The following is a 26,303-nucleotide window of genomic DNA, read 5'->3' on the forward strand; positions in this document are numbered from 1 at the left end:
ACTAACATCTTGATACACCTGACTTATACTGCATGGCTGAAATTCTAACTACCAATTTTTTTCTAATAAGAAGCTTATTAAATATACTTGCTGTGTTTCATTTTGTAGTAGAAAACTTAATGCAAAGTATTCTATGTTGTCATTTCTCCAGAAATATATGCTTTTCAGGCTTTTCTTTTGACTCCAGTTTTCTATTATTTAATTAAGCTTTACTATTTGTCATTCTCTTTTCCATAGCAGGCTGTACAGTTTAATGCATGTTTATAAGTTAAAGAGCTGTTGAATATCAATTCCTCATTTGGCAGTAGGGAAATAAATTTTTTTAAAAATGCTAAGGGACAAGAAGCAAAATGCTTTTCACCCCATGCCCTAGTAACCCAGGCAGAAATGGAAGTTTTTGGTTCTTATTATTTGGTCTGGCCAATAACTAGAAGATAATTGCTTCAGTCAATCGTTTTAGAGGTCAGTTAAATATACTCAATTCCATGTCTACAGATAATACCCTAACCTGAGTTAAATGTGGTGTAACACTTGCCCAGCCTCAGGAACACGTGCATGGCTGAATCAGCTCAGGCTCATCACCACTAATGTGAATCAAAGGAACAAGGAATTAGTCTTGTCATTTTTATAGATGAAGGAGAGTACATTGTAGTTTTCTAACTTTTTTTGGCTATAAAACCCTTGGGCTGTGTGTGTGTGTGTTTGTGTGTGTGTGTGTGTGTGTGTGTAAAGTTTTCACAGATAATGCATGCTTTTGGAATTTTCTCTTTTTTCCCATAAACTCATTCCATTTGGCTGCAAATAAATTTAGAGCATTATACACCTCTAATGTACTTAGCCTCTATAGATATATCCATATAATTCCTTTTATTGTATAAGGAGATTCAGCAGAGCCTTTGAATTTATATTGACTTTCTTCATTCTGGATCTTACCAGGATGCCAATTCCTGACATAGTCGTGGAAAAGATCTATCCTGTGAAAAACGCAGCATAATATCTGTTACTACTACTAATGACAATGCAGAGATCTTTGCCTAGCACATGTAGTTTGCTTAATCATAGACTGCACTAATAATTATTGAGTTATCTGTACCTAACCTGTTACAGTATAAAATCAAGTTTATTTTTAAATTCTAACTAACCTTTACGAGCTTAAATTCCAAAGTGATCATTCACAGCAATATAAAGATCAGAGATAAACAAGAGTGTAAAGCTGATCTTCATCAAAAAGTATTACTTTTTGTGAATGTAAATATTTTATTGTGTCCCTGTTGGCAAACACATTTATAGTATATGTTATATGAGCATCTGAGCAAATGCCTAAAATACACTTCTTTACTGATTACTAATATATGTTAGTAATGAATCAATATCTAATAAATTCTATTCGTAGACTTTTTGTTCTAATCTTTACATGGTTAGTTTTGTTTCCTAACCTAATGAATCTTTTTGCAACTTGCTTCTGCTTGGGTGGTTCATCTTACTGCTGAACTGTAACTTCCTGCCTCTTGAACTTCAGGTCTACCAGGTACTGTAGTTCTCGCTCAAAAGCCTTATCTTTTTCTTTTTTTAATATTGAGAATTTATTATACTAGTGCAAATAGAAAATATCATTCAAATATAATAGGATCATCGTAAAAGATGCAAGAGATATTTCATGAAAATGGTTCTGAGAAACTGTAAATAGGATATTTCCTTTGATTTATTATCTTTTGAGCTCTATTGAGGTATAATAGACAAATAGAATTGTAATATATTTCAAATGTACAATGTGATTATTTGATATATGTATACGTGGTAAAAGGATTTTCACAATCAAGTTAACACATCCATCACCTCACATATTTTCTGCGTTTTGTGTGAGAACCCTTAAGTTCTACTCTATTAGCAAGTTGTAGTTATACAACACAGTATTATCAATGATAGTCACCATGTTATACATTAAATCCTCAGACCTTATTCATCTTTTTTTTCCCCAAAAGCCATACCTTAAAGCTTTAAACTTGGAAAACAAACAAGATTTCTCCAGATTGAAGTCTTTGGTTTCTTTTAATTATTTTGTAGAACCGCTCTCTTGGAGCATATTTCAAAGGACTAATTAGTTATCTTGAAAACTCAGCTATTAAAAACTACTTGGGCTGTAATATAACAATAGACAGTGATTCATATAGGGCTATAATTGTGCACATGATTAGGTATCTCATCATATTTAATAAATATAATAATATAAAATATCTCTCCCCTTTTAATAATATTTTTACTATGAAATGGCAGCATTGGAATCATCACTACTGTACCAACTAAATGGAATTCTCTGATCTTCAAAGTGAATTTAATCAGTTTCAAGGCATGCTGGTATATGACATCAAACAGGTCTTAAAATGCCAGTGTCTTGCTCTCTTATAAAAATAATTGTCTGTGAATCTTCAACAGTAATAAAATTAGGTCTTATTGTTGAAGGGATGCTTGGAATGGTCCCCTGTTTCATCCCGCAGCTTTCAGTCAGTTATGGCACATCCCCATTTAACAGATGAGGACCAACAACATTAAGTGACTTAATAAGTCACGTAGCTGATAGGTATTGGAGTGTGAACTTGCACCATGTTTGTAGTGTAATTCTTTTCACTAAACATATTCTTTTTTAACCACCTTGTTTCCTGGAGTATATTTTTGCAATGACATTTTTTTTCTATAAAATCCTGGCTGGATTACTATGAAACAAAAGTTAACAACAAAGACTAATAATAATGTATTATTAAAACAACATGTAAAACAAAGCCAAAATAAAGTCAAAAGGGCCCATGTAACTTTCTTATTCAGTAATTAATCTTTTTATGGATTACAAAAATACATCTTTATAATTCATAATACCTTAGAGCAATGCAGATCCAAGTGTGGTCAATGGACCAATGTCGAATTACAAACTGTTTGTTACCAGTCTGCACTGGAATTAGAAGAAATAGAGAGTAAGCATTTAGAAACTTTTATAGCAGTTTGACAATGTAATTATATTTATTGAATATAATAACCAAAAGGTAGGATTGTATTTTATATGTCTTTAATTTTTTATTTTAGTATTTTAGTAATTTTTATTGTATTTTATTAAAAAAATAGTCCATGATGGACCAGGAATTAAGAAAAGATTGATCGTTCATGAGAAATAATTTCAGAAGCACCTTCTTAGAGAAATATACTTGAGAATCCTAAACTTTTATTGTTGGTTATTTTCTGTGCATGATGCCAAAAGTGTCTCTAACTCACTGTTAGGTTTGTTATATACAGGATTCTATCACTTGTTTGCTAGAAAAATAACCAGATACATCTCTTAAAACTGCTTCAATACTTCTTAATATTGGTTTGTATTAAATAGGCTTGCATGGAATACCAGGAGAGAAGGGGGATCCAGGGCCTCCTGGATTTGATGTTCCAGGACCCCCTGGTGAGAGAGGCAGTCCAGGGATCCCTGGAGCACCAGGTCCTATGGGACCCCCAGGATCACCAGGGCTCCCAGGAAAAGCAGGTGCCTCTGGCTTTCCAGGTAATTTTTAAGTCTTCCCTGATTTTGGATTCAGGAAATTAAAACTAATATGACTCTGATATATTATCCTCTTGTACTTTTCTGGATTGACACTGTCCTTTAAGAAAAAGTGTTAAATGTCTTTGATTGTAGGAAACTCACTTTGCTATTTGCATTACACTTTTTCTGTCTGAGGGCTCCAGTTATATATTGCTGTGTAACAAATGACCCCGAAATTTAATGATTTAAATCAACCTTTTAATTTTGCTCAAGGTTTGCGGGTCAGGAATTAAGGGATGGCTTGCCAGGGTTGTTTATCTCTGATCCACACGGCGTCAGCTGGAGTGGTTGGTGTTGAAGGATCTACTTCTCTGACACCTGAGTGTTCATTGGCCTCTTCACATGGTATCTCATTATCCATAGAGGTACTTCGTGTTATGGTAGTATCAGGGTAGCTGCTCTCCTTCCAGGGCAGCTGGCTTCCAAAAGAGAGAATCCCCAAAACTGAAAGTGAGTGTACTAAGAGCCACAGATGGAAGCTGCAAGACTTCTTATGATCTAGCATTGGGAGTCATACAGTGTCACTTAGTCAAGGGTAAGGCACAGAGTCATCCTAAATTCAAGGGGAGAAGGCTACTCTAGGCTGTGTATACTGGGAAGTGTGGTTCATTTGGGGACCATCTTTAGAGACTAACTACCACAATGATATAGGTAGTAGTGGTCATTAAGGTTACAGTAGTTGGAAAGGGGTGAAACTTAGTGCCTTCCCTCCAAGTTTCAATAGTTTTCCAGTTGACATCTTTAAACTTATCTTTTATCTTTCCAAGGTCAAGGAAAGGTAAAAGATACTTATCGATATTCTTAAAAGGTGCCAAAGGTGAAATGGGTATGATGGGACCTCCAGGCCCAACAGGACCTTTGGGAATTCCTGGCAGGAGTGGTGTTCCTGGTCTCAAAGGTAATATTCAGGGTTTGCTGGCAGATGCATGAAAGAAAGAAAATTAAATATTTTACTTTATGTCAATATAGAATATTTTTATTTGACTGCTTTAAAATGAGCAATGCTTACTTGTATTTTGTTTCTTGTATTTTCATGGCATTTAAATAGGTACTGTTTTAAGTTTGGTGGTATGCTTAGCTTGAATACTATGAAACATGGGTAAGTGCTTAGCTCAAAATAACAGAATATAGGGATTAAATTTTTACTTTTTACAGTCTTCGTAATTGTCCAAGAATCCCAGAAGAGAGATTGTTATTTGAGTGTAAAAGTGTGTGTGAGCTCGAGTTATTTATAGACAGTAAATAAGGTGCCTAAGTGTTTTGGGTGGTCAGTGGCCTACCCAACTATGTAACATATGAATAATCTTTATATATGCATTAATCCTGGACGGATAAATCTGATCTGCTGTGTCTTCCCCACACATGTTGTGTTTAGGTGATGATGGTTTGCAGGGTCAGCCAGGACTTCCTGGCCCTGCAGGAGAGAAAGGTAGTAAAGGAGAGCCTGGCCTTCCAGGCCTTCCTGGACCAATGGATCCAGATCTGCTGGGCTCAAAAGGAGAGAAAGGGGACCCTGGCCTACCAGGTGAGTGAATGCATTTATTTATTAATGTGTTTCCTGCTATATATGAATTTTAATTTTTAATAGCATGGAAAGTGACTTGTAATCCAGGGCTCACCAACAAAAGGCAGTTAGGTGCATCAAATTTTGGTAATGAAAGTTAATTTTCACTGATTTCACTGATCAACTTTTGTTTGAGTATTTTCTTTGTAGTTTATCTGTCACAAACTATGAGGTTTTAAAATAGACAGTCACTTTCAGGCCTTCCAGAAAATAGTATATAGGATGTGGTCAAGAGAAAAAAGATCTATAGCCAGAATGACTTGGAAAACAGATTTCAGTGTTTGGAAAATTTGCTGGTCCTTTAAACTTTTTCACCTTGAAACCAGATGAGGATGAGTGGTACTTTGTTGCCCTGCAGTGTTTTGATATCCACATCATGCTTGACTTTTACGTACAGTTCATTGTTATTCTGCCCTGGAAGAATAAACAAGTATTGGACTTTGAACAGCCAAGCTCAGCTCTGGGGGAGGTCGCTGAAAGTAGGTCTAGGGAATGACTGTGTTGTTACAGTTATTTTATTAGAAGCAAATAAGGTATGAAGTGTAACAGGTTTTTAACATTTAAAAGTCCTTTTTTCTTTTTATAAAAGTATAATATATTCATAACAAAGCACCAGAAAATATGAATAAGCACAGATCAATAAATAATACACAATCCAATCTATATAGAATAGTCTTTCAAACAACATGGAACTTTAAAAACTATATATGTTTATTTGCAGATCATAGTAAAGTTTGTGACTCTGTGTTGTAACCATTACTACTGTCAGTCCGCGTGTGAGTGTGTGTGCAGGTGTGTGTGTACACAGATGTTATAAGCTTCCCTATGAGCAGGACCTGGTGGGATTTCTCCTCAAAAAAGAGTGTTAAGACATTACTGTATGCAGTCATGAAAGAAGCAAAGCCACCTAATTTTTATTCTTGTTAAAATGAGATACTTTCTTGACTTACTTCTTTCAAGTCTTCTCTTCTCTTTCCATTATGCCTTCTGCAAAACAGAGGCAGTAAACTGTATTTGCCTGTGATATAGGGTTATTAAGGATAGTTATAGAATCTAAGAGATAGCTTAGAGATAATCCTCCCCAATTCCTTCATTTTACAGTGTTAAGAAACTGAGGACCAAAGAGGAAAGTGACTTAATTATTGAGTGCTCTGCAATTCTTAATGGTAGCTAAATAAAAAAGTGGGGGATTTTAGTGAGTCCAGTGCTGTTGGTTCATACTATATCAGAATATCACTGTATTTCATTCATATTTCAGAGTTTGGTTAGCTTGCTTCACCAAATTTATTTAATGATATCAGCCTAACTTGTCTTTCTTATACTCATCCTTGGAAGGTATTCCTGGAGTTGCAGGGCCAAAAGGTTATCAGGGTTTGCCTGGAGACCCAGGGCAACCTGGACTGAGTGGACAGCCTGGATTACCAGGACCGTCGGGTAAGTAGGATAAACCACCTGTAGCAATTGGGTGGTTGATCCTGAACCCTGGAACAAAGTAATTATGTATTTATCATGTGTGATGATATTTTGAATCTGGTCATGGCAATATGCTTGGGTAGCTACTGAGATACGGACCTCTCCTTAACAAAGATGTTGCCATTTGGCCCAAGTGTCAACAGACAAGATTTGTAGAATATTTTGCTTTGGTCAGTTTCTTCTTTTTGTGGCATCAGTGTGTATGCAAAATCAGAAGTACATCCAAGTAAGGTGCTGTGTTTTATTTATATACATTGCAGCATATGTAAATAAGACAGGTTATCTGGTAGGAGCCTGAAGAATTCACCCTTTTCAGTTCTCTGTCTTCAGATAAGTCAATCATTAAACCATGTAAAACAGATGGCTGCCAATTCTATTTTTAAAAGTTTCTAGGGATAAAAATTTCACAATCTACCTTGGTAATGTGTTATAGCATTAATCACTCTTACAGTCAACATGGATTTGTTTTTCTTATTTCTAATAAAACTCTTTCTTGCTGCTTCTTAAGCCATTTTCTTTTAGTTGGGCCCCTAAGGAATAAAGAGTAGCTCATCTCCATCTTTGTAGGAGCCCTTTAAGTCAGTTATTCTGTTCTGGACTCTGTACTGCTTTACCTTGATGTAGTAGGAAGGAGAAATTATCTCCTTTTCTATCCTTCACATATTTTGCATTTTCTTCCCCAAGCTGGAAGACAGTGTGAAAGAAAAAATAAAAGAAAATAATATTTAAGGCAACATTGTGGTCCTTGGAAAATACCTGGGTGACACCACAGAGCTCAAGTATCTAAGCTCTGGGAAGAATGTGTAAGCACAACAGCCATGACTGTTGCGGGGAGATAGTCCAGTACTTCTCCATCAACTCTTATCTATCCCTGGCCTAATGTGCTGAGGGTGTATCATGATAGGTTACCACTTTCCTCTTCTGGTCTCACATGATCAGGCTCTACATGGGAATGCCACTTCTGAATCTTTTAAAAAGAGTCCCTTTATATTGGATTTGCCTGTGATAAATATAGTAAGGTACTTACTTATACACAAACAACAAATAAGATTTCAGGTGATTGGAATAGTTTTAGGGCAAGAAACAAGGTGTCTTGGTGAAAGTTTTGCATTTTTAAAATAAATTTGTATTAGGAAACCTCTGTTACCATGATTATATTGTAATGTGTTCCTAAAGAGATTTCTTAGGTAACTCTTAACTGTTTTATGCTGAGTTAGATCTGTGGAACTTAATCATATGTTAAGATTTAATCCATTCAATCTCACGCTTGCATTTTAATTACAACCCATACCAGGAAACCAGGAAACCTTAATATTGCTGAGTTGTCTTAATTTTACCAATTTGACTTTTGTAGGTCCCAAGGGTAACCCTGGTCTCCCTGGGAAGCCAGGACTTACAGGACCTCCTGGACTTAAAGGAAACATAGGCGATATGGGCTTTCCAGGTGAGTGATGAAAATTTCCCAAATGTTTAGTTCCATTAATGGAAGATGGTTCACTATCTTTGTTATTAGAAATGAGACTGGTGTTGATAGAGTCAAACAGAGACAATATCTAAGGCAGTCAGTGGGTAGAGCTCTCTCATTACCCAAATATTTGAAGTGCGAATTAAGAGACAGAGCTTTAGAAAGAATTCACAAACTTACATTGTTTTCTCCAGCATACCCTTTCACTTAAACTTCCTTGAAAAATAGGCTTTTATATAATCCTGGTTGTAAAGCTCATTATTATATATATCAGAATTTGAAGAATTCTTTTTAAAAGGCTTTTTGCTTGGTCATGTGCATCATATATATCCCACAAACAATATCTTGTAAAAGATTGCATATTACATGTTTCTAACAGGCCCCCAGGGTGCAAAAGGGTCTCCTGGACCTCCTGGAGTTCCTGGACAATCTGGATCCCCGGGATTACCTGGACAGAAAGGAGAAAAAGGTGATCCTGGTATTTCAGGCATTGGTCTTCCAGGTCTTCCTGGCCCAAAGGTAATCCTCCTCAGGCATATGCCTGAGCAGATATGATGTTTCCTTAACATTGTACTCGTTCCTAATTCTTACTTAAACTATAGAATGACGTGGTATAGTCTGGGCAAGAAGTTCATTCCTTCTCTTTTCTCCTGTATTGTAAGGAGATATATTTTAGGTTTGCAGACAGTCCAAAAAAAGGGGGGGAAATCTTTCTGATTTCTTTATTTTCCCTCTATCTTACTCTTTGAGCATGTTTCAGTAACCCAAAAGCATATTTCTGCCTAGCTTGGGGTTTTTTTTTTCCTTTGTAGTGATGGAGTTGTTGGTCTTTGTCCTAATATTATTATTAACTAATTTGAAGAGGCTTATAGGCGAAGTAACTTATAAAATTAATGCAGGTGCAGTAGTATTCTTAACTGCATATCTGAGGTGGTTCTCCGAAAACAGTTTTACATATCTCTCTCTGTCCCTAGTCAGTGTGAAAACTTTGGTGGTATTTCTCAAGCAATCAAATCTAGAACTCGTTTAAGAATCACTGGACTCACAAATGTTTGATAACTGCTTAATTCCATGTAAAAAGGTAGTAATTGCTATTGATTTGCAGAAGTATTTTATAACTAGCAGAGAGGTATCCATTGTCTAATATATATGTTGCAAGTATTTTCTCCCAGTGAATTGTTTGTCTTATAATGATGTTTAATCATTCAGTTACAACACAAGACCTGAGAGTATTAGAAAAGGAATTGTGTTGCTCAACTTCCATGAAAGTAGTGAAAGTTCCCACTGAGATAAGAAGTTATTGAATAACATTTTAAAGATAATTTCTTTTTAATAGTATACAAAAAGACTATATTTATTTTCTTTCTTTTTTTGGCTGCATCGGGTCTTAGTTGTGGCATGCGGGATCTTTTATTTGTTGCAGCGCGCGGGCTCTTCGTCGGGGTACGCAGGCTTCTCTCTAGTTGTGGTGCGCGGGCTCCAGGGCATGTGGGCTCTGTAGTTTGTGGCACAAAGCCTCTCTCATTGAGGCACGCAAGCTCTGTAGTTGTGGCACATGGGCTTAGTTGCCCTGCGGCATGTGGGACCTTAGTTCCCCAACCAGGGATCAAACCCGTGTCCCCTGCATTGTAAGGGGGATTCTTTACCACTGGACCACCAGGGAAGTCCCCAAAAAGAATATCTTTTGATTGCCCAGTCCATCAACTTATTTTAAGAAGTAATCAAGAGAAATTTCTGCATATTAATTGTGGATTAACAGTATAAAGTTTATTGAAATGAATCTTAATTTTTTCTATTTAAATTTTATCAGTAATACATGAACACATATCTTACTAAAAATAATAATACAGACATATCAAGGGCAAAAGTGAAAATCTCCTTTATAACACGTCTTCTTTATTCCATTCCCTTCCCCATAGAATCCACTGTTAATAGTTGGTGTGTAAATTTGAATCCCTTGCAACATATTCTCTTTCTCTCTCTCTCTTTCTCTCAATACACACACACACACACACACACACACACACACACACACGCACACACATATATACACACAGAATTTTGTTTTTTCTATACTTTGTGCATATGTAGAATCATAGAATACACACTATTCTGTATGTTACCTTATCACTTATGCCTTTTAATATTTCTTCTTTCAGTATATCTTAATCAGTTTTCTTCCTCAGTGTACATCATTGTTAATGGCTGCATGATATCCTACTTCTGTTGCAATTCATATCATAATGAACATTCTTACACATATCTGTGGACACATGTACAATTATTTATACTGTAGAGATTCTTAAAAGTGAAATTGCTGGGTCAAAAGATATGTGCATTTCAATTTTTGTCTTTTTAAGTTTTTATATTAATAGTAACAAATTAGATTGATTTTAAAAATCAACCAGCACACCGTAGTGTATACAGAAGTAGAAGTATAATGTTGTACACATGAAACTTTTATGTATAATGTTATAAATCAATAAAAATAAAATCAACCAGTATGAAATGATGTAAAATGAGAACTCGTCTTTCCACACATTTACATACTCCAAATCCACAGTTCTTCCCCAAGGTAACCACGTTTAGTAGTTCCTCATGTATTTGTACAGAAAAGGCTTTTTACGCATATATATGTTTGTGTATATGATAGGTATTTCATCAATTTTAAGACTCAGTTTTGTACAATTCAAAATCTCTGATATTGAGGTGCATCTCACAATGGGAAACATCTTACAATGATAATTAGAAGCATTTTTCCCTCAGTTATTGATGCATGGAATGATGTGGCATCTTTGAATGGAAGTTATATTTTTATTTATATGCATGAAATCATATTCAGTACTATATATCTGCTCTGGACCTAGTGGTCATAGTTTGTAGATCTTAGCATACTTTCTTTATCAGCCTATAAATATACACCTCATTCTTTTTCATAATTATAAAGTATTTTCTGTTTAGGTTAACCATAAATAATTTAACCTATTATTAGTACTGAAGTTGTTTCTATATTTTCATGATTACAAACATATGTTGCACTGAAATTCTTACCCATACCTACATAAATATCTTAAGATTATTTGGTAAATATTGCCATAGAATAAATTCTGAATAGATTTGCTGGAATCCAGCATACATATGCCTTTTTGTTTTTTACATCTTTATTGGAGTATAATTGCTTTACAATGGTGTGTTAGTTTCTGTTTTATAACAGAGTGAATCAGTTATACATATACATATATCCCCATATCTCCTCCCTCTTGCATCTCCCTCCCACCCTCCCTATCCCACCCCTCTAGGTGGTCACAAAGCACCAAGCTGATCTCCCTATGCTATGCGGCTACTTCCCACCAGCTATCTATTTTATCTTCGGTAATATATGTAAGTCCATGCCACTCTCTCACTTCGTCCCAGCTTACCCTTCCCCCTCCCCGTGTCCTCAAGTCCATTCTCTACATCTGCGTCTTTATTCCTGTCCTGCCCCTAGGTTCTTCACATCCATTTTTTTTTTTTAGATTCCATATATATGTGTTAGCATACAGTATTTGTTTTCTCTTTCTGACTTACTTCACTCTGTATGACAGACTCTAGGTCCATCCACCTCACTACAAATAACTCAATTTCGTTTCTTTTTATGGCTGAGTAATATTGCATTGTATATATGTGCCACATCTTCTTTATCCATTCATCTGTCGATGGACACTTAGGGTTGCTTCCATGTCCTGGCTATTGTAAATAGAGCTTCAGTGAGCACTGTGGTACATAACTCTTTTTGAATTATGCTTTTCTCGGGGTATATGCCCAGTAGTGGAATTGCTGGGTCGTATGGTAGTTCTATTTTTAGATTTTTGAGGAACCTCCATACTTTTCTCCCTAGTGGCTGTATCAATTTACATTCCCACCAACAGTGCAAGAGGGTTTCCTTTTCTGCACACCCTCTCCAGCATTTATTGTTTGTAGATTTTTTGATGATGGCCATTCTAACTGGTGTGAGTTGATGCCTCATTGTCGTTTTGATTTGCATTTCTCTAATGATTAGTGATGTTAAGCATCCTTTCATGTGTTTGTTGGCAATCTGTATATCTTCTTTGGAGAAATGTCTGTTTAGGTCTTCTGCCCATTCTTGGATTGGGTTGTTTGTTTTTTTTGATATTGAGCTGCATGAGCTGCTTATAAATTTTGGAGATTAATCCTTTGTCAGTTGCTTCATTTGCAAGTATTTTCTCCCATTCTGAGGGTTGTCTTTTCGTCTTGTTTATGGTTTCCTTCGCTGTGCAAAAGCTTTGCAGTTTCATTAGGTCCCATTTGTTTATTTTTGTTTTTAGTTCCATTTCTCTAGGAGGTGGGTCAAAAAGGATCTTGCTGTGATTTATGTCATAGAGTGTTCTGCCTATGTTTTCCTCTAAGAGTTTTATGGTGTCTGGCCTTACATTTAGGTCTTTAATCCATTTTGAGTTTATTTTTGTGTATGGTGTTAGGGAGTGTTCTAATTTCATTCTTTTACATGTAGCTGTCCAGTTTTCCCAGCACCACTTATTGAAGAGGCTGTATTTTCTCCATTGTATATTCTTGCCTTCCTGGGATAAACCCCACTTGATCATGGTGTATGATCCTTTTAATGTACTGTTGGATTCTCTTTGCTAGTATTTTGTTGAGGATTTTTGCATCTATGTCGATCAGTGATATTGGCCTGTAGTTTTCTTTCTTTGTGACATCTTGGTCTGGTTTTGGTATCAGGGTGATGGTGGCCTCGTAGAATGAGTTTGGGAGTGTTCCTCCCTCTGCTATCTTTTGGAAGAGTGTGAGAAGGATAGCTGTTGGCTCTTCTCTAAATGTTTGATAGAATTTGCCTGTGAAGCCATCTGGTCCTGGGCTTTTGTTGGTTGGGAGATTTTTAATCACAGTCTCAATTTCAGTGCCTGTGACTGGTCTGTTTACATTTTCTATTTCTTCCTGGTTGAGTCTCGGAAAGTTGTGCTTTTCTAAGAGTTTGTCCATTTCTTCCAGGTTGTCCATTTTATTGGCATATAGTTGCTTGTAGTAATCTCTCATGATCCTTTATATTTCTGCAGTGTCAGTTGTGACTTCTCCTTTTTCATTTCTAATACTATTTTTTTTAAAGGATCTTTTTTTTTTTTAGATGTTGGGGGTAGGAATTAATTAATTAATTAATTTTTGCTGTGTTGGGTCTTCATTTCTGTGCGAGGGCTTTCTCTAGTTGTGGCAAGCAGGGGCCACTCTTTATCGCGGTGCGCGGGCCTCTCACTGTCACGGCCTCTCTTGTCACGGAGCACAGGCTCCAGACGCGCAGGCTCAGTAGTTGTGGCTTATGAGCCTAGTTGCTCTGCGGCATGTGGGATCTTCCCAGACCAGGGCTCGAACCCATGTCCCCTGCATTAGCAGGCAGATTCTCAACCACTGCACCACCAGGGAAGCCTTCTAATACTATTGATTTGAGTCTTCTCCCTTTTTCTCTTCATGAGACTGGCTAATGGTTTATCAATTTTGCTTATCTTCTCAAAGAGCCAGCATTTAGTTTTACTGATCTTTGCTATTGTTCCCTTCATTTCTTTTTCATTTATTTCTGATCTGATCTTTATGATTTCTTTCCTGCTGCTAACTTTGGGGTTTTTTTGTTCTTCTTTTTCTAATTGCTTTAGGTGTAAGATTAGGTTGTTTATTTGATGTTTTTCTTGTTTCTTGAGGTGGGATTGTATTGCTATAAACTTCCCTCTTAGAACTGCTTTTGCTGTATCCCTTAGGTTTTGGGTCATCGTGTTTTCATTGTCATTTGTTTCTAGGTGTTTTTTTATTTCCTGTTTGATTTCTTCAGTGATCTCTTGGTTATTTAGTAGTGTAAGGTTTAGCCTCCATGTGTTTGTATTTTTAACAGATTTTCTTCTGTAATTGATATCTAGGCTCAACGCATTGTGGTTGGAAAACATACTTGATATGATTTCAATTTTCTTAAATTTACCAAGGCTTGATTTGTGACCCAAGATATGACCTATTCTGGAGAATGTTCCATGGGCACTTGAGAAGAAAGTGAATTCTGTTGTTTTTGGATGGAATGTCCTATAAATATCAATGAAGTCCATCTTCTTTAATGTATCATTTAAAGCTTGTGTTTCCTTATTTATTTTCATGTTGGATGGTCTGTCCATTGGTGAAAGTGGGGTGTTAAAGTCCCCTACTATGATTGTGTTACTGTCGATTTCCCCTTTTATGGCTGTTAGCATTTGCCTTACATATTGAGGTGCTCCTATGTTGGGTGCATAAATATTTACAATTGTTATATCTTCTTCATGGATTGATCCCTTGATCATTATGTAGTGTCCTTCTTTGTCTCTTGTAATAGTCTTTATCTTCAAGTCTATTTTGTCTGATATGAGAATTGCTACTCCAGCTTTCTTTTGATTTCCATTTGCATGGAATATCTTTTTCCATCCCCTCACTTTCAGTCTGTGTGTGTCCCTAGGTCTGAAGTGGGTCTCCTGTAGACAGCATATATACAGGTCTTGTTTTTGTATCCATTCAGCCAATCTATGCATTTTGTTTGGAGCATTTAATCCATTTACATTTAAGGTAATTATCAATATGTATGTTCCTATTACTGTTTTCTTAGCTGTTTTGCTTTTGTTATTGTAGGTCTTTTCCTCCTTTTGTGTTTCCTGCCTAAAGAAGTTCCTTTAGCATTTGTTGTAAAGCTGGTTTGGTGGTGCTGAATTCTCTCAGCTTTTGCTTGTCTGTAAAGGTTTTAATTTCTCTGTCGAATCTGAATGAGATACTGGCTGGGTAGAGTCATCTTGGTTGTAGGTTTTTCCCTTTCGTCACTTTAAATATGTCCAGCCACTCCCTTCTGGCTTGCAGAGTTTCTGCTGAAAGATCAGCTGTTAACCTTATGGAGATTCCCTTGTGTGTTATTTGTTGTTTTTCCCTTGCTGCTTTTAATATGTTTTCTTTGTATTTAATTTTTGATAGTTTGATTAATATGTGTCTTGGCATGTTTTCCTTGGATTCAGTCTGTATGGGACACTCTGGACTTCCTGGACTTGACTGATTATTTCCTTTCCCAAATTAGGGAAGTTTTCAACTATAATCTCTTCAAATATTTTATCAGTCACCTTTTTTTTCTCTTCTTCTTCTGGGACCCCTATAATTCGAATATTGGTGCATTTAACGTTGTCCCAGAGTTCTCTGAGACCGTCCGTAATTCTTTTCATTCTTTTTTCTTTATTCTGTTCTGTGGTAGTTATTTCCACTATTTTATCTTCCAGGTCACTTATCCGTTCTTCTGCCTCAGTTATTCTGCTATTGATTCCTTGTAGAGAATTTTTAATTTCATTTATTGTGTTGTTCATCATTGTTTGTTTGCTCTTTAGTTCTTCTAGGTCCTTGTTAAACGTTTCTTGTATTTTCTCCCTTTTATTTCCACAATTTTAGATCATGTTTACTATCATTACTCTGAATTCTTTTTCAGGTAGACCGCCTATTTCCTCTTCATTTGTTTGGTTTGGTGGGTTTTTACCTTGCTTCTTCATCTGCTGTGTGTTTCTCTGTCTTCTCATTTTGCTTAACTTACTGTGTTTGGGGTCTCCTTTTTGCAGGCTGAAGGTTAGTAGTTCCCATTGTTTTTGGTGTCTGCCCCCAGTGGCTAAGGTTGGTTCATTGGGTTGTGTAGGCTTCCTGGTGGAGGGGACTTGTGCCTGTGTTCTGGTGGGTGAGCCTGGATCTTGTCTTTCTGATGGGCAGGTCCGTGTCTGGTGGTGTGTTTTGCGGTGTCTGTGACCTTATTATGATTTTAGGCAGCCTCTCTGCTACTGGGCGGGGTTGTGTTCCTGTCTTGCTAGTTGTTTGGCATAGGGTGTCCAGCACTGTAGCTTGCTGGTCATTGAGTGTACCTGGGTCTTAGTGTTCAGATGGAGATCTCTGGGAGAGCTTTCACCGTTTGATATCACGTGGAGCTGGAGGTGTCTGGTGGACCAATGTCCTGAACTCGCCTCTCCCACCTCAGAGCCACAGGCCTGACACCCAGCCAGAGCACCAAGACCCTGTTGGCCACATGGCTCAGAAGAAAAGGGAGAAAAAAAGAAAGAAAGAAAGAAAAAATAAAATAAAGTTATTAAAATAAGAAATAATTATTAAAAATAAAAAACAATTAAAAAGTAATAAAACAAAACAAACCAAAAAAACCAGACAGACAGAACCCTAGGAAAAATGGTAAAAGCAAAACTTTACAGACAACATCACCCAAAGAAGCATGCACATACACACTCACAAAAAGAGAAAAAGGAAAAAAATATATATATCATTGTTCCCAACGTCCACCGCCTCAATTTTGGGATGATTTGTTGTCTATTCAGGTATTCCACAGATGCAGAGTGCATCATGTTGATTGTGGAGATTTAATCCGCTGCTCCTGAGGCTGCTGGGAGAGATTTCCCTGTCTCTTCTTTGTTCACACAGCTCCTGGGGTTCAGCTTTGAATTTGGCCCCACCTCTGCATGTAGGTCACCTGAGGGCATCTGTTCTTCGCTCAGACAGGATGGGGTTAAAGGAGCAGCTGATTAGGGGACTCTGGCTCACTCAGCCCGAGGTGGGCATGGAGGGGTACGGAATGCGGGGCGAGCCTGCGGTGGCAGAGGCACACATGTCTTTGCACCAGCCTGAGGCGCGCCATTTGTTCTCCCTGGGAAGTTGTCTCTGGATCACGGGACCCTGGTAGTGGCGGGCTACACAGGCTCCCGGGAGGGGTGGTGTGGATAGTGACCTGTGCTTGCACACAGGATTCTCGGTGGCTGCAGCAGCAGCCTTAGCATTTCATACCCGTCTCTGGTGTCTGCGCTGATAGCCACGTCTCGCGCCCGTCTCTGGAGCTCGTTTAGGCGGTGCTGTGAATCCCCTCTCCTCGCACACCCCGAAACAATGGTCTCTTCCCTCTTAGGCAGGTCCAGACTTTTTCCCTGACTCCCTCCCGGCCTTTTCTGGCTCACTAGCCCCCTTCAGGCTGTCTTCACGTGGCCAACCCCAGTCATCTCCCTAGGATCTGACCTCCGAAGCCCGAGCCTCAGCTCCCAGCCCCCACCCGCCCTGGTGGGTGAGCAGACAAGCCTCCCGGGCTGGTGAGTGGTGGTCAGCACCGATCCTCTGTGCGGGAATCTCTCCACTTTGCCCTCTGCACCCCTGTTGCTGCGCTCTCCTCCGTGGCTCCGAAGCTTCCCCCTGCCATCCCCCATCTCCACCAGCGAAGGGGCTTCCTAGTGTGTGGAAACTTTTCTTCCTTCACAGGTTCCTCCCCAAGGGACAGGTCTCGTCCCTATTCTTTTGTCTCTGTTTTTCCTTTTTTCTTTTGCCCTACCCAGGTACGTGGGGAGTTTCTTCTGCCAGCGTTCAGTAGGTGTTCTGTAGGAGCTGTTCCACATGTAGATGTATTTCTGATGTATTTGTAGGGAGGAAGGTGATCTCCACGTCTTTCTCTTCTGCCATCTTGAAGGTCTTCCTCTAATTGCTGCTTTTCCTCATTTTCTCGTGGAGTGTCTAACTTTTTTTCCCTTGTTGCTTAGTCTGGTTTCCCTTGCTCATAGGGGGCCGCATGCAGAGTTCTCGCACCTGGCCCTTCAGACCAGAGTTCCTCCTGGGAAATAACTGTGCCAACACCTCAGCTCTGGGATGGTGTGCAGAAGCCTGTATATTCCTTTTTAATATTGATAGTTACTGGCAAATTTTTCTAATTAAATAGCTCTACTGCTTGATACTCCCTTGATCAGTGTAAGAAATTTTCTATTTTCTCCTCATTTTACAAGTATTAGGTATTATCAGTCTTTCTAATTTTGCCAATCTAATGGGTAAAAAGTAGCATATCATTGTTTAAATTTGAATTTTCCTGATTCCAAGTGAGATTTCTTCTATGTATATCTGCTCAGCAAATTTTCTATTCATACTCTTTGCCTCATTTTTTAGGAGGGGATTTGCTTATGTATTTCCTATTGATTTGTAAAAGTACTTTATAAACACCAAAGATGCATCCATTGTCTATTATATATGTTGCAAATAGTTTCTCCCAGTCAGTTGCTTGTCTTACTACAGTGTTTACTGTATATTTCATCAAGTAGAAGTTTAACATTTTAACATAAACGAATGTTATACTCATTCATTCATTCAAAAAATACCTATTGAGTATGTATGATGTGCCAGGAACTATTTTAGGTGCTGGAGATAGAGTATGAGTGAAACAAATTCACTGCCTGCATGGAGTTTACATCTAGTCAGTGAACAAAATAAACAAAATAAATAAGTTTGTTAGAAGGTATTGCAAAATTAGAGTGAGGCTTGGGGATAAGAATTGCTGAGAAATGTTACATTTTTTAAAATAGGGTAGTAAGGAAAAGCTTCTCTGATAACCATTGTTTAAGTGGTTTCATGCAATGAGGGGGTTAGTCATTCAAAGACCCTGGCATATCGAGAAATATAAATGAGGCTAGTGTGAATTAAGCCAAGTATTGAGGTGAAAGTCAGTAGGAGATGAGATCAGGTTGGTAATGGAGGGTAGATTATCTAGGGCTTTTAAGATCATAGTAAGGCTTATACTCCTAAGTGAAATAAGGGACAAGTGGAAGGAATAACATGATTGTACTTTAATTTAAAAAAAATCACAGCTCTCATTTTGGATATAAATCACAGAGGAGTAAGGATGAAAAGAGTGAGACCAATTATGACACTTTTTATTATTATTATTTTATTTTTATTTTTATTTATAATACAAACTAGAGATGTTGATAGCTTGGATCAGGGTGGTGGCATTGGAAGTGATAAGAAACTGTCAGAATCTTAAGATATTTTCCAAGTCAAGTCAGCAAGATTTGTGTATGGAATATGAGAGAAAGAGAGATGTCAAGAATGACTCTAAAGTTTTTATCTGAGCAACTGCAAGAATGGAGTTGCTACATACCTAGATAGGAAGGATTTGGGGAGAAACAGATTTGGCAGGAAAGATCAGGAGCATAGTTTTCTGAATGTTATGAAGACTTCTATATCTAAGATTATAAAAAGAATCCTATATATTTTATTCCAGTATTTGCATGATTTTGTTCTTTATGTTTACATCTTTAACCCATCTGACTTTTTCTGTATGTTTTGCAAGGTGAGGAACTATATATTTTTTTCCAAACAAATTATCCAAATAACCCAAACCCATTTGTTATGAGCTCCATTCTTTACTCATTGATTTGAAATTACATTTTAAAATTTTTCTAAATTTGTTTATACATATTTTTTTCTAGACTGAGTGAACTTTAACATCCATATAGTGCAACCAAAATTACCATAATAATTCATCTCTGAAACTATAATGGATGGCAGCAGAAAACCATGTTTCAACTGGCCAGTGTCCACAGTATATTCAACTCTTCAAGCAAGAGGCTAACTCTTAGTTTTTCTATGCATCCTACAAGTATATTTCAATAAGGAAATCTACACTAAATTTGGACATTTGCAGAGCTGACAAAACCAGGAAATCATGTATTTGAAGTATCCTACTCTTTCTTTCAGGTGGTATTATTTTATCTTAAAATGATGACATATTTAAAAAATAAGATTTTACCTCTCAGTTCTAATAGGCACAGGCAGTCCTTGCTCTGTACAGTTCTCATATGCACAAATTTGTTACAACAGTTTAGTTAAATAGCATCAGTCCACAACAATATGGTTCAAATTTAATTTACCATGATATATTAGCTCTTCAATCCCTAAACCACTATGTAAATATCTACTGTGCATCATGATCAGTGAGCAGTCATTTCACTTCTTTCAGATTCTGTCAGTGATTCATCACTGTGAATCTATTGTTCCCATAATGCATTGACAGCAAAGCATGTAGGTGTGTTGCCTCTGTCTCTCATTGATAAACCAAACTGAAATTTAACAAAAATGGATAATCAAAAGAGAAAATTGACCAACAATGATGAAAGTGCAGTAAAAAAAAAAAAAGGAAAGGTGATAATACTGGAAATGAAATTTAAATCTAATGTAGATGGAGTTAGAGATGAAATAGCCAGCCAAAGGAATGTTGACACTGCCACCATTTGAGAGACTTTAGATGTGCAGCCAAGAAAGCTAGTGAAGTTGAAATGATCAACATATGAACTTGACTCTCTATACATGTATAACTGACAGGAAGAGGGATTTTAGTGTTTTGAGAAAAACTTTTACAGGTCATAGAATGATCATATTTTTCCCATTGATTTTTAAAATCTCTTTACATGGTTTCATCTTGCATTTTCATTTTTATAGTCCAATACAGTTATGCAAAATGAAGAGTGCCTGCCTATATTGTAAAGGAAGAGTAGAATAAAAGTTTCAGAAGACATGATAGTATGATTGGGGGATGTCAAGCATAAGAAAAAATTCTATAATTAGTGAGCTGTTAAGAAGTAAGGATAGTGGTAAAAGGTCAGATGGTAGTTTGTTTTACAAATGACACAATTTATGAGAGAGTGTCCTTGTTAGTCAAAAAGCATAATTAATATAGTACACTGAAAACCCTGGACAGGGAAGCAATAGGCAGAACTTTGAGTCCCGAGTCTGTCTACATGACCTTGTAAGTCACTTAATTCTTTTGTATTTTCACTACTTTGTCAGTAAAATAGAAAGAAGAATTATACCTATTGCACAGAGTTATTGTGAGGCTTCAGTTAGATTTAAAAATACACTTTGTAAATTATAAAGCACTCTATACATAATGTTTGTCTGTGAGATGAGACAGCTGGGCTAGGTAGTACCTAAGATTTCTTCAACTCTTAAACTTAATGACTGTATTCTTTAAATGTGGCATAATATTTCTAACCTCCATTAATCCTTCTTAAAATCTAATCATACTACAGACTCAGAGCAATCCCTATCATAATCCCAGATAGCTTTTTTGCTGAAATTGACAAGCAGAAAGTCTTAGAAGAAAACATGATATATCTTCAGGACCTTGGGTTAGGGTAATTATTTCTTAGATATTACACCAAAAGCACAAGCAAACAAAGAAAAAATAAATGAATTGAACCACATTAAAATTTTGTGCTACAAATGATGGCATCAGGAAAGTGAAAAGACTACCCACAGAAAGGGAGAAAATATTTGCAAATTATATATCAGATAAGAGATTTGTATCCAGAGTATATTTTAAAAATTCTTATAATTCAATAAGAAAGCAAATAGACCAATTTTTAAAGGGGCAAAGTCAATTGGGCCTAACAGACCTATACAGAACATTCCAACCCACAACAGCAGAGTATCTATTTTTTCAAGTGCACAAGAAACATTCTTCAGAATAGGGCATATGTTAGGCCACAAAATAAGTCTTGATAAATTTTAAAAGATTGGAACCATACAAAGTATCTTTTCCAGTTACAATAAAATGTAAACAGCAAAAGGAAAGCTGGAAAATTCACAAATATGTAGAAATTAAAGAACATACTCTTAACAACCAGTGGGACAAAGATGAGGACACAAGGGAAATTAGAAGATATCTTGAGACAAGCGGAAAAGGAAACACAACATACCAAAACTTATAGGATCCAGCAAAAGCAATGCTAAGAGGGAAATTTATAGTGTAAATGCTTGCATTAAAGAAGAAAGATCCTAAGTCAACAATTTACCTTCATACCTTCAGGAACTAGAAAAAGAAGAACAAACTCAACCCAAAGCTGGCAGAAGGAAGGAAATAATAAAGATTAAAACAGCAATAAATATAGTAGAGATTTAAAATAATAGAGAAAATCAGTAAAACCAAGAGTTGGTTCTTTTGAAAAGATGAACAAAATTGAAAAACCTTTAGCTAGGTTGGCTAAGAGAAAAAGAGAGAAGACTCAAATTTCTAAAATTAGAAATGAAAGAGGGTACATCACCACCAATTTTACAGAAATAAAAAGGATTATGAGGATACTATGAACAAGTGTACAACAACAAATTGGATAACTTTGAAATGGACAAATTCCTAAAAACACAAAATTTACCAAGACTGAATCATAAAGAATAGATTTTCTGAATAGACTTATAGCAACTAAGGTAGTATCTTCCTTGGGTGGTAAAGGATACCATAGGGTTCATTATTTTATAAACTTAGTTCATATTATTTTTCTCTAAGTTCATTGCCTTTTCTCTAAGTTCATCACCTTACACATACTCATTGAATCCCATGTACCATGTTTTGGCCTGCTCAGGCAGCTTTGAGCCTTTATTTATCAATTTGTCCCTGTTAGCTTAAAATTTCACTACCTGGGAGAGGAAAGTAGCATGCAAACTTGAAGATCTTATTTTATACTCCCTTTCCTATATCATTTAGTAAAATATTAAATAAGAGTATCTCTGCATCCACTCTTTAAATCCCTATTGTTAATATTTCCTAACTAAAGAAGAACCTATATATGGCTTGGTTCATGGTGTCTTTAATCTCCAAATATAAATTGAACTGTAAAAAAAATTTAATAATTATGTGAGAACCACAACTTCCAACTGATTGGACTACTATTGCAATACTCTTCTTGCCATAAAACAGGGTATGGTTTTTACCCTTTCTCACCAAATATTTTCAACTCATTGTCCTGTGTTTTTATTTTTCTACTGGCAGTGCTTCTTCAGTTTTACAGTGGAACACAATAGCAGTGTTAGCTTTTTCACCAACTTTGATGTCTTCTATTCTGTATATTGAGGTCAGCCTGATATTTTATTCCAGGTCTTAGGTTATAGCATGGAATGGAAACGAGATTCTGTTATTAAGAGATAGTAGAGAATGACTATGATCCAAATACTCTTAGATAACCAATTTGGATTTTAACAGCAAAATAGGTATCAACTTGACTCCTATTTCTACGTGGAGTGCCTGTTATACAGCACAGTGACCTTGAAAGCAGTTCTAGTTTCAGGCTTGTTAAAAAGCATTTTAGTCTTACAGTGTTACTGTATTTGTTAGGTAGTTTCACAATGTTAAATTTGACTCATTAGGGATGATATATTCCATTTTCAGTTATAGCAAATCTCCCAAAACATAAAAGTCTAGAACCAGACAGCTTCATTGGTGAGTTCTATCAAACATTTAAAGAAGAATTAATACCAATCCTTCTCAAATTCTCCCAAAAAAAATAGAAGAGAAAGGAATACTTCAAAATTCATTTTATGAGGTGAGCATTACCCTGATACCAAAACCAGACGAGGATGCCACAAGAAGAGAAAATTACAGCCAATATCACTGATAAACACAGATGAAAAAATCCTCAATAACATATTAGCAAACCAAACTCAAATACTTTAAAAGGATCATACACCATGATCAAGGGGAATTTTCCAGAGGTGCAAGGATGGCTTAACATCTGCAAATCAAACAATATTATACACCACATTAGCAAAATGAAGGGTAAAAATCATATGATCATCACAATAGATGCAGAAACGCATTTGACAAAATTCAATACCCACATATGATAAAACTCTCAACAAAGTGGGCATAGAGGGAACATACCTCAACGTAATAAAGGCGATACATGATAATCCCACAGCTAGCGTCATACTCAATGGTGAAAAGCTGAAAGCTTTTCTTTTAAGATTAAGAACAAGCAAGGATGCCCACCCTTGTCACTTTTATTCAACATAGCATTAGAAGTCCTAGCCAAAGCAATTAAGCAAGGAAAAGAAAGAAAAAACAATCAAATCGGAAGGGAAGAAGTAAAACTTGTTTGCAAATGACATGATATTATATATTTTTAAAACCCTAAAGACCACACCAAAAAACTGTTAGGACTAATAAACAAATTCAGTCAATCTGCAGGATACCAAATCAATATTAAAAAATGTGTTGTGTTTCTATACACTAATAACAAACTAGCAGAAAGAAAAATTAAGAAAACCATTCCATTCACAATTGCATCAAAAAGAAGAAAATATCTAGGAATAAATTTAACCAAGGGACTTGCACACTGAAAGCTGTAAGATGTTGATGAAAGAAATTGTAGAAGACACAGATAAAAGGAAGGATATTCCATGCTCATGGATTGGAAGAATTAATATTGTTAAAATGTCCATTCTACCAAAGCAATCTGTAGATTCAGTGCAATCCCTATAAAATTCCAGTGTCATTTTTTCAGAAAATAGAACAAACAACCCTAAAATTTGTATGGAACCATAAAAGACCTCAAATAGCTGAAGCAATAGAAAAAAGGACAAAGCTGAAGGCATCACACTCCTTGATTTGAAACTATATTTCAAAGCTATAGTAATCAAAAAAGTATGAAGACTATATTTTCAGGGATCATTTGTATAGTTTGTTACTAGAGAAGTTTTTATAAACGTGTAGAGCACCCGAAACCACGAGAAGGAGGTGCAGCGTTCTCTCCCGAGTGTGAAGTCAGCTCTTGGTGTTACTTCTGCAACTGCCACTAGCCACTGATGATTGTTCTTCTCTTCCTTTGGGAGAGTAAGAGGGAGAGAACGCTGTCAGAGTTAAAAAAAAAAAACAAAAACAAACCAAGATGGTATTCACAAAAACAGATACATAGATCAATGGAGCAAAATAGAGATCCTAGAAATAAACTTAAGCATGTATGGTCAGTTAATTTATAACACAGAAGCCAAAACTATACAGTGGGGAAGGGACAGTCTCTTTAATAAATGGTGTTGGGAAAATTGGACAGCCACATGCAAAAAAATTGAAACTGGACCACTATCTTAACACCATACACAATAATCAACTCAAAGTGGATCAAAAATTTGAACATAAGACCTGAGACCATAAAACTCCTAAAAGAAAACACAAGTGGTAAACTCCTTGACATTGGTCTTGGCAATAAGTTTTTGAATTGGACTCCAAAGCAAAGGCAACAAAAACAAAAAAATAAACTAGTGGGACTACATCAAACTAAAATACTTCTGCACAGGAAAGGAAACCAACAAAATGAAAAGGTAGCCTACTAAATGGGAGAAAATATTTGCAAATCATATATCTGATTAGGGGTTAATATCTAAAATATATAAAGAACTCATTCAACTCAATAACAAAAAAATCAATCTGATTAAAAAATGAGCAGAGGGGCTTCCCTGGTGGCGCAGTGGTTGAGAGTCCGCCTGCCGATGCAGGGGATGTGGGTTCGTGCCCCGGTCCGGGAAGATCCCACATGCCACACATGGCTGCTGAGCCTGCGTGTCTGGAGCCTGTGCTCCGCAACGGGAGAGGCCACAACAGTGAGAGGCCCACGTACCGCACACACACAAAAAAAATGAGCAGAGAATCTGAATAGACATTTTTCCAAAAAAGACACACCTATGGCCAATAGGTACATGAAAAGGTTCTCAATATCACTAATCATCAGGAAAATGCAAATCAAAATAACGAGATATCACCTCACACCTTTTTGAATGGCTATTATCAAAAAAACAAAAAATAACAAGTGTTGGCAAAGATGTGGACAAAAGGAACTCTTGCACACTGTTTCTGGGACTGTAAACAGTATCCAGGTTCCTCAAAAAATTAAAAATAGAACTACCATATGATCCAGCAGTTCCCCTTCTGGGTATTTATCCAAAGAAAGTGAAAACACTAACTGGAAAAGATATATGCACCCCCATGTTTCTTGCAGCATTATTTACAGTGGCTAAGCAACCTAAATGTCCACTGATGGATGAATGGATAAAGAAGTGGTGTATAAAAAAGAATGAAACCTTGCCATTTGTCATAACATAGATGGACCTTGAGGGTATTATGCTAAGTGAAATAAGTCAAACAGAGAACAACAGATACCATGTGATGTCATTTATATGTGGAATCTAAAAACAAATAAAACCAAAACAATAAAACAAACAAAAACCAAGCTCATGGATATAGAGAATATATTGGTAGTTGCCAGAGGCAGGGGAGGGTGGGGGTGGGTGAAACAGGTGAAGGGGGTTAAAAAGTACAAACTTCTAGCAATAAATTACATAAGTCATGGGGATGTAATATACTGCATGGTGACTATAGTTAATAAATTATATTGTATATTGAAAATTGCTTAAAACTTTTCCTCACAAGAACAAAAATTTTATAACTGTATGGTGATGGATACTAACTAGACTTACTGTGGTGATCGTTTCACAGTATATGCACATATTGAATCATTATGTTGTACACCTGAAACTAATATGTCAATTATATCTAAATTTAAAAAAGAATTATATCAAAGCTTGACATTAGAATAAATATAGATATTTGT

General features: G+C 36.5%; 1 protein-coding gene across 1 annotated transcript in view; it reads left to right on the forward strand.

Annotated features, from left to right (window-relative positions):
* Positions 1-26,303, forward strand: part of COL4A5 (collagen type IV alpha 5 chain) — a 215,668-nt gene that overhangs the window by 157,492 nt on the left and 31,873 nt on the right. Inside the window, exons 31-36 of the mRNA XM_082864798.1 lie at positions 3,371-3,538; positions 4,386-4,475; positions 4,953-5,102; positions 6,477-6,575; positions 7,969-8,058; positions 8,459-8,598. Of these exons, the coding sequence (XP_082720924.1) occupies positions 3,371-3,538; positions 4,386-4,475; positions 4,953-5,102; positions 6,477-6,575; positions 7,969-8,058; positions 8,459-8,598 (737 nt within the window). The remainder of the gene's footprint in view (positions 1-3,370; positions 3,539-4,385; positions 4,476-4,952; positions 5,103-6,476; positions 6,576-7,968; positions 8,059-8,458; positions 8,599-26,303) is intronic.

Source organism: Leucopleurus acutus (assembly GCF_964270905.1).
Source record: "Leucopleurus acutus genome assembly, chromosome: X".
In the NCBI taxonomy this organism is placed as follows: domain Eukaryota; kingdom Metazoa; phylum Chordata; class Mammalia; order Artiodactyla; family Delphinidae; genus Leucopleurus; species Leucopleurus acutus.